The sequence below is a fragment of the Leptonychotes weddellii genome, chromosome 6, assembly GCF_054177405.1.
Source record: "Leptonychotes weddellii isolate Sample4059 chromosome 6, ASM5417740v2, whole genome shotgun sequence".
NCBI classification, from domain to species: Eukaryota; Metazoa; Chordata; class Mammalia; order Carnivora; family Phocidae; genus Leptonychotes; species Leptonychotes weddellii.
Window position 1 is genome coordinate 78561806 of NC_138374.1, and position 9357 is coordinate 78571162.

At 45.3% G+C, this 9357-nt stretch overlaps 1 protein-coding gene across 1 annotated transcript; it reads left to right on the forward strand.

Moving 5' to 3' along the window:
• Positions 1-310: 310 nt before the first annotated feature.
• SRP9 (signal recognition particle 9) lies at positions 311-9155 on the forward strand. Its single transcript, XM_006742269.3, has 3 exons — positions 311-524; positions 5430-5498; positions 8990-9155. The coding sequence occupies exons 1-3, from the start codon at positions 453-455 to the stop codon at positions 9107-9109; spliced, it is 261 nt and encodes an 86-aa protein (XP_006742332.1). The 5' UTR covers positions 311-452; the 3' UTR covers positions 9110-9155.
• Positions 9156-9357: the final 202 nt, after the last annotated feature.

The window sequence follows — 9357 nt, forward strand, 5'->3', positions numbered from 1 at the left end:
CTGCGGGGTGTCAGCTGGACCCTGCCGCCCCCAGGCTTGTGTCTCCAGTGCTTCGCAGCCAGCCGCTGCGTCGCGGTCGCAGGACCCCGGCCTTGACCACGCAGTCCCGCCGGAGGGACAGCGGGCCGACACCGCCGCCCCTCTCCTCCAGTCCTGAAGGGGGCGCTGTGGCAACCTCACTCCTGTCTCCTCGCTCTCGACTTCTCCCGGCGAGCTCCCAGAGCCGCTCGCTCGGGGCTCCGCCCCTCCTGGAAGCATCCCTCCTTCCCATTGGGCGAGGGCGGGCCGGGCCGTCCAATGGGACGAGGCGTTGGTGCGAGGAGGCGCCGCCATCTTCGGGCCGCTGCGCCCCCGCACCGGTCTCCGGCAGCCAGAGGTAGGTGGTAGGTGGGCCGGGTCTCGCCGCCTGCGGTCCCCGGCCTCGCCCGCTCGCGCTCCGCTGCCGACCCACGATGCCGCAGTATCAGACCTGGGAGGAGTTCAGTCGCGCGGCCGAGAAACTCTACCTCGCCGACCCTATGAAGGTAAATGCCCGCGGGGCCGCTGCCTCTGCCCCGGGTCGGGAGGTCTTCCCTGCGGTCCGCGCGGTCTCCGGAACTTCTCCAGCCCCGCCAGGAGGTGCTGGGGGTGAGCGGAGACGGACCCCGCCAGGTGTCGTGGTTCCCGCTGCCCCTTCCCGGAGGAGCGACGGGACGAGGCCCGGAAACCGGGTCCTCGCGGGGCCCGAAACGGCCCTGCTCTGCCTTCCCCGCCCCCAGCCCTGAACTTCCCTGCGGCCGCGGTTGGTTTACGAGTCTCCAAGGGTAGGGCTCCTCCCCCTGCGGCTGCGGCCTCCGGACCTTCAGTGCTCTCGGAGCCCTTTTTCCGTCCTTCCGCGGTGTGTATGAGACTCTTGCACCCTTTCCTCAGGAAAATGCTTTTAAATATAAATGGTGGCAGTTTAGGGGCTTATCCACGGCCCCCACAAGAATTAGGATAAGTGGATGCCAGTTGCTGAAGAGCAAAGGAGTCCAGATGACGGGAATTGAAGCATTCGGGTCTCGATTTTTCTTCTCTCGAGTTTTTGTTTCGTTGTCCTGTCCAAGGACTATTTAGATAGCTCCTTGTTAACTAAAAGTCCTGTTAAGTTTCTAGACCTAGATACACAACAAGAAGCTGTGAGGCAGTGTTCGTCCATTCTTTACAGTGAAATGAAACAAGAGGTGATGGCATGAGTTCGGTACTTTTGAAATCGAGCGTTTTGCTTATGACACGATTTCCAGCTCCTCCATCCGGTTGACGCCCAGTGTTGGTGGGGACGTTTGTTTCTTCGTGCAGTGCGCTGTGAAAACGATCCAGGATTTTTGTCCCGAAGTACCCACACCGTACGCAAAATATCTGAAAACAGAGTAAAGAGTGTAGAAATTCACAGGAGTAATCATATTTTAGCTTAGTTTAATAGGGAAATGACCACAAGATGGTCCTTACAGCGTATTAGTCTAGGATATGCAGGATGGAGAGCGAGCCTTTCCTCTCTTCACCCCACAGGAAAGTCCAGGGCCCGGAAGCTTCTGCGGGTTTTCGACTGATGTTGTGATAGGTGAGGGGCGCTTGGCTAACAGTTCTGTGGAGTGCCTTCTGTGGGACAGGCATTTTACACTGCTTACCTTACGTGTTTCATTCATGGGAACAGTCAGGACAGTCCCTTGAGGTAAATGAATAAACAGCCTTTGATACATTAAATGGATTGCCTGGTCTCTAAAAGATGAAGCTAGAGGGGCGCCTGGGTGGCTCAGTTGGTTAAGCGACTGCCTTCGGCTCAGGTCATGATCCTGGAGTCCCGGGATCAAGTCCCTCATCGGGCTCCCTGCTCGGCAGGGAGTCTGCTTCGTCCTCTGACCCTCCCCCCTCTCATGTGCTCTCTCTCTCATTCTCTCTGTCTCAAATAAATAAATAAAAATAAAAAAATAAATAAATAAATAAAAGATGAAGCTAGAATTTCAACCCGTTCTCTAAACCCCAAGTCTGTGCTGTCTGTGCCAGAGCTAAAGAAGTTTTGTCAAGACTCCTTGGAATCTATTTTAGAGAATTCTCTGTCTTCTCTCCCACCCTCCTGAGCCTGTCGAGTACACCTGTCACCTTTTACCATTTCTCTTGCATTGCTCTCACTGAAGATGGTGTTCCTGCTGGACAGTGTGATAACCTCTCAGTCTTTCTGCCTTTTTTTTTTTTTTTAAGATTTTTATTTATTTGAGAGGGAGAGAGAGAGAGGATGAGAGAGAGAGAGCATGAGGGGGGGAGGGTCAGAGGGAGAAGCAGACTCCCCGCCGAGCAGGGAGCCCGATGCGAGACTCGGTCCAGGGACTCCAGGATCATGACCTGAGCCGATGGCAGTCGCTTAACCAACCGAGCCACCAAGGCGCCCCTCTTTCTGCCTTTTTAATCACTCTTTTGCTTATGCCACAACTGTCTAAAACAAAAATGGAATTCTCTCAGCTTCCTACTTAAGTACTGGTTTTTCTTAGATTGCCGGGTAAAGTCCAGACTCCCTGTCCACAGTCGGACCCTCTCCAGTCTTTCTGGGTTTGTCTTCCCCCCGTACCCACAATCCTCAGCTCTAGTCTCATGAAGTTACAGATTTTAGATCTTCATTCACACTGCTCCTTCAGCTTCTCTCCCACCCTCTTCCTTAAGAGAAAAAAGCATGCGTTGGCAAAGCCACCTTTAGGAAGCCTTTTTACACTTCCCCATCCCCAATTTAAATTACTTGTTTTCTCTTTTAGCATTTTACCTGTGTATGCTTTTATAAAAGGACTTAACTCATGTGTCTTGTGTTGGTTATTTTGGTTGGTTGAATTCAAAGTTCCTAAGAGAGCAAGAATCTTGATTGTTTTTTCTCTCTTTGTGGCATCTGACCTGGTCACATAGATGCCCCCTCAGTTACAAAATAGACCCTTTTATAATACCGTAGAGCTTTTAACTCTCACTTCTCCTTATGAAGCCAGCCATTCTTTCAACCGAGAGTTAAGATTTTACATGGTTGTCATGCTTAGCACATTTTAAAGTTGCTTTTTGTTTCTGGAGAACTGAATTTTTTAAAACATGTAGAACTGAATTAAATAACCCAGTATATAGAATCTGGCATCTAAAGATAATCTAGTTGTTGTAATTTATGTAAGTGCTTGCTGAGTTCCCTTTTCCCCTTCACCAAAACAAATCTCAGAGTGGTGTGCCCCCCCCCCCAAATCCCAGGAGAGCAGAGACATAATGGGAAAAGCTGTAAGTTACAGCTCTTCATAGCGCTTTTTCTTTAGTTTCCAGAATTGTCTTGAGGCTTCTGGTTCTACACTGTGACCATTTTAAAATTATGTTCCTGTTTTGGCCTGTAGATAGTTGGCACTTTGTTTAAAACAGCTAGCTATTTATGTTGGTAAGCAAAAAACGGACTCTGCCGCAGTACACTATTTCGAATCCATCACTTAAAAAAATAAAAATGATGTTTCCAGAAGTTGTAAACTCTATTGGGAGATGTTTTCTTCTAGAAAAATCATTTTCTTGGTTCCCTAACTGTAGAATACTGAACAGCAAAAGGTATTGTGTAGCATGGTGCTCAACATAGGAGTTATTTTGGAAGAGTTCTCGATGGAGACTTCTTCTCAAGACAGAATCCTGCTTTTCTGTCCTAATACATTGTCTGGTGCCATCATGATAAGGATGTGACTTCGCTGAATGCTTGAGTCCGAATCTACCTCCTGATAGCCACGGGGTAGGGGACAGCATGAACTGTGACTGCCGTATTTCTTGCCACACGGATTTGGACTTGCAGAGGCCTGTCTGCTGTTTTCCCCCCTACTTTTTCTATCATTTCTCTGCGGTTGGGTTGTGGGTATTGTGAGGGAAGGAAAAATATTCTCCTTTACTCTCTTAGGTTTAATAGCTGGGGCCCTGCAAATTAAACTGATAAAAGACAGGTTAACAAGAGAGAAAACCCGACATATGTATGCAGTATGCATGGAGTTCACAAAGCATTTGACTTGAGGCAGTTAGAATTGGGCCTGTGTACCGTCTTAACAAGGCTGATAAAGTGTGGGAAGAGGGTGGATTAAGGAAAGGGGGTTTGGGGCTTCTACGGAGGAAGTAAGTTGTGGGAAGGTGATTAGTAAGGACTGTTACACAGATAAGAGCCCTCCTTTTCCCAGTAAGGGAGAAAGGAGTACCTTTACTATTAGAAATTTATGTCACCTTTACGAAGGTTAATGAAAGCCAGAAAGGGCAGAGAGCTAATTGTTCTCTGCTCAGAACAGTCCTTATGCCAAAGTGACATGTTTTGTGATCCCCTTCAGTATATAGATGGTCCCCAACTTAAGATGCTTGGACTTTTAGGGTTTTTTTTAAAGATTTATTTCTTTATTTGACAGAGAGACAGCGAGAGAGGGAACACAAGCAGGGGGAGTGGGAAAGAGAGAAGCAGGCTTCCCGCGGAGCAGGGAGCCCGACACGGGACTCGATCCCAGGACCCTGGGACCATGAGCTGAGCCGAAGCCAGTCACTTAACCAACTGAGCCCCCCAGGCGCCCCTGGACTTCTGTTTTTTGACTTTTGGTACTGCAACGGCAATATGAATTCAGTAGAAATTGTACGATGAATTTGAATTTTGATCTTTTCTCGGGCTAGTGAGATGCAGACAACACTCTCATGACGCTGGCAACAAAGTAATTTCTATACCCAGTGAGGGGCTTGAACTCACAACCCCAAAATCAAGAGTCGGGTGCTCTACCGACTGAGCCGGCCACACACCCATGATAATCTCAATTTATGATATTTTCAACTGACAGTGGGTTTATTGGGGGCATAACCCCATCGTAAGTTGAGGAAGATCTTTATATTCTTGTTGTATATTCTTATTTGTTGCATGGGGGTGGGCAGAGGGAGAGGGAGAATCCCAAGCAGGCTCCACACCCAGCACGGAGCCCAACATGGGGCTTGATCTCACAACCCCCCGAGATCATGACCTGAGCTGAAATCAAGAGTCGGATGCTTAACCAACTGAGCCACCCAGGTGCCCTAAGATCTGTATATTCTTAATGCCAAACCACCGTTAAGAGTCTCATGGACATTCCCTGAATGTGGATGTGTTTTGGGAATTTTCAGTATCTCTCTTCAAACTGGCTGCAAGTAAATATCCAACTTTTTAATAAGTCTTTTTAAAAAATGAATTATAGCAATAAGAGTGAACTAAAATACTGTTTTCTACCTCATTCAATAATGATGTTTACAGTAAAGATGTCTTTAGATGTTTTGGCTGTTCTAGAGGGATCCTCTTTAGCAAACCTGTCACCTTTTACCATTTCATAATATTTAGCAAACCTGTCACCTTTTACCATTTTCATAATTATTTGTGAGAAATATCTTCTGACTTCACTGTTTCTAAATGTGTATTTTTATTTCAGGCCCGTGTGGTTCTCAAATATAGGCATTCTGATGGGAGTTTGTGTATTAAAGTAACAGATGATTTAGTTGTAAGTATACATTTTTATTTGTTGCATACTTCTAGATCTGTTTGAGTTAATCATTTGTTTAAAATTATTTACATAGAATTTATGCAGATTGCGTATTAGGATGCTAATTTTGCATTTCATTCCAAAGTCAAAAACCTCATTCTAGAGCTACTTTTATAGACTCGTGGGGAAATAACTTATTTCACCAATGTAGTATGTCAGGTATAATTTAGTAATTACTTTAGACCTTAAGCAAAAAGAGCGTAGAGACAAAAACTGGATATGAGGGGATAGAGGTCTCCTTATGAGCGTGTGGGAAGGAAATGATGGTGTTTGAACACAAGTTATAGGCTTTATGGCTTCCCCCTTCCCCTCCCTGCTCAGTCTTGTCAGTTCCGCACACCCCATTACTTCTGGGACCTGGTCTCCACGTGCGGTAGTCGTCCACTGGACTACTTTCGTGGTGAGCCCAGCAGCATCCCCTCACTTCCAGACCTGATGGTCTCATCATTTCACATTTTCCTGGACCTCCTGGCTGCTTCTGATACAGAAAACCACTCTTGTGGAAACTATTTTGGCATCTGTGGCTCCGTTTTATCTTCTTTTTCTGTGTTTCTGTCTAACTGCTCTTTGCTAATAAATATTGGTTTCTTCAGGATTCTGTCCTGGGTCTTTTCATACTGCTTCTGGAGCAGTCCTTTCAGCCACGGTGCCTGGGACTGCTGGAATCTAGGTCTGTCTCCACATTTGTACATTTAGGTCACATTTTTCTTCTGACTTCCTTACCTCAGTGCTCCTCAAAATTAGCCTGTCTGGAATGGAACTCCTCATCTCTTCTCAAACTGCCGCTCCTGTTTCCTAGCACGTTAAGGTCCTTCCTTTCCCATTCTCATGACCACTGGCCCTCACTTGAAGAGCTTGTATTTGATCCTCTGACATGCTCCATGTGCTTTCCCAGGCATTTGGGAATTACTGGCTCAAGCACCCTCGTCTCATTTCCTGTCATGAGTGCTCTGTCTCTGCTGTGCTTCCCCCGAGTTTAGGGTGTTGTCCTCGCTTGGCTGGACTGCTAGACTAGGCTCCCCAATGTGGCCCTGCTTCCAGTTCATCCTTTAGTTGTCCGGAGAGATTTCGAAAAATACAGGGTTTGGTCCTTACGACCCTGCTTAAAAACCTTAGTGGCTCCTCGTCACTGATAATGTAACATGGCTTCATGTGCCCTCCACCCTGTCTTTTCTGTGTTACAGAGGGGCTCCTGTGACGTCGCGGGCTGTCTTAGGCCTCTGTGCCTCTGGATGGCCTCTTTCCAGCTTTGGGGCATTGAATCCCACCGCCGCCCCAGTGTGGCGAGATGGGTGCTTATCTTTCAAAACCCAGCTAAAAGGATTGTTTCATCTCTTGCTTTTCTTTTTGGCTCTTTTTGTGCTCTATCACAATTGTTTTATCATGTTTTTTGTCATAGTAGATTGTGAGCTTCAAGGCAATAGAGAGCAGTAAAGTTCTTACCTGTATTTCCAGTGACTAGCATGGTGTCCTGGCCCGGAGGGTACATAGTAAACAGGTTTTTCATAGATTAATTCTTTAAAAAATTTCAGAGTGACTAAAAATCACTTTTTGTCTTAGCTTGTATATATTTGTGCTCAAGGTTCCATTGTGAGGCGTGAATTCAGACTTTGATTACCATGTCTTCCAGGAACCAGTTAAGTTTGAAGTAACTGAAAATGTGAAAAATGGTGTAGTGTGCTAGACTTAGAATCAAGAGATCTGAATCCGAGTTCAGCCATTTACCAACGTCTCAGCCTTGGAAAAGTTCGGACCAATAGATTGGCTTTCTCTGGGCCTCCGTTACCTTGTCTGTGAAGTGCCGTGGTGGCTGCCCGCTGCCCTGACCGGGGTGTGGGGCGTAAACCACACACACCTGCCCTGGAGCCGGCCTCCCAGCGCATCCACACGTGTGCTTGAGTCGGGGCGTCCCTGTGACAGTCTCTCTGCTGTGATGGGCACAGAGCGGGGAGGTATATCCGCTGAAGCCAAGTTGGCATGTCCTGTTTTTAAGATAGGAAAAAACGCACAGCTGATTTTAGAACAAAAGGCTCTACCTCAAAATGATGACTTTTTGCCTCTGGTAATGATGAAACGTAATTAAGGATACGCGGATGGCAACAGTGGCAGGAACTTCATGTCACACTGATGATTCCTGTGACAAGATCGAAAAATGAAAAACACCTTCTGTGTTCTTTCTTAAAACTACTGAGAATTAGTCCATATTTGGAAGGGGCCAAAGACACAGTCAAACCCGTCCTCCTAAACTGTAAATGTATGAATCAACTCCAGCAGAAAAAAATCTGTTTTCTAATGACTTTATTAAAAGGTGTGTACACTTCCCTTGCTAATTCATTTTAATAGTAATTCCTTCAGGAACTCAGTCTTAGGCTACATTTATTATTATCACCGTGTCTTTGACTTTTTTATAATCCCATTTATGCATCATTTTTTTCTGATCCCATGACTGATTTATATTTTCTATGACTCTGAAATCTTTTCTGTCAAACTGTAGTGACAGGGTAGACAGATCCTCCCACAGTACGTGTAGTGAAATTGAAACATTGGGGATTATTGTGGCCTCTTTACAAGACTGTTGCACAGATTTCTACAACGTGTACATAACAACGTTAAGTGATAGTTGTTAAAGGCAGGATGACCAGTCGGGGTGATAAGATTGAACTATAGGTTACTTAAGTTGATGACTATTATTGCAGGATCATTCGTTCCCTTTAAGACTCGTGTGAACCTTTAAAATGGGCTACAGAAAAATGGACCTTTTGTTACAAAATGAGGGAAAGAACTGCCAGCCTAAATTTGGTATTTTTGAAGACTCTAGAACAAAGGGTTTTTGAGAAACCATAAGCGGATCTGAAGTATACATCTAATGAAGAATTTAACTTATAGCAAGGAAGAATTTGGTTTGGGCTAAAAATTATGAATACCTTCAAAAAATCAAGGTTGGTCAGATTGATCTGGTTTAATTTAGACCGTGACCAGCTGTGAGCAAGGGATGGTGGATTTTTTTTCTTAAGGTATCATTACTACCCCCTCCCCATCTCCCAATTTCACAAGGAAGGAAAGCAATCCTAATATTGCTGTGCTTCTCCAGTATAACTAACTCATGACCAGATCCCAGGGAGAAAATAATCTGATTCCAAGCCTGGAGTTCTCATCAGACCCCACAGCAGGATTAGCATATTACTTAATTGGTCATTTTTGAGGAGCTTCTGTTAGATTTCATTTAGCTTTTTGCTTATAGCAGTGGAGTTGGAAATACTATAAGATACTAAAGGAACATAATTGCTGGGGGCTTAGAAACTTGACTGTAACTGCCTTAGTTTGACCCCCGGAGGGAATAGAGCAAAACGTGGTGGGAAAGACTCATATTTGTACCCAATCCTCCATTTGCTACGTTGTTGATAATCTGGTTTTACGTAGTTAATGTGTACTTTTAAAATTTCTGACAGTGTTTGGTGTATAGAACAGACCAAGCCCAAGACGTAAAGAAGATTGAGAAATTCCACAGTCAACTAATGCGACTTATGGTAGCCAAGGAATCCCGCAGTGTTGCCATGGAAACGGACTAAATGGTTTGAATTGAAGATCTGTCCTGTTCTTACGAAGTAAATCTCTTTTGAATCTGAAAAAGTGTTGGGAAAGAAAATAGTTTATATAACTAAGTGGGCTCTTCAGAAGTGGGGAGATCATTTTTTGTACTTTGTGTTTTAATGTTTAAAGAGCTAGGAATGTAAAATGCTTTCAGGTAGAAAACCTTTATTTATTTTTGAAAATTGAACAAATGCATCTATGTTGGGAAACCTTTTGCAGGTTGATA

What these genes read in the sequence shown, in the direction of transcription:
- SRP9 (XM_006742269.3), top strand. Translation starts at nt 453, where the DNA reads ATGCCGCAGTATCAGACCTGGGAGGAGTTCAGTCGCGCGGCCGAGAAA. An exon ending in ACCTCGCCGACCCTATGAAG is followed by an intron (nt 525 to 5,429) that starts GTAAATGCCCGC and finishes TTTTTATTTCAG; the next exon opens with GCCCGTGTGGTTCTCAAATA. An exon ending in AAGTAACAGATGATTTAGTT is followed by an intron (nt 5,499 to 8,989) that starts GTAAGTATACAT and finishes AATTTCTGACAG; the next exon opens with TGTTTGGTGTATAGAACAGA.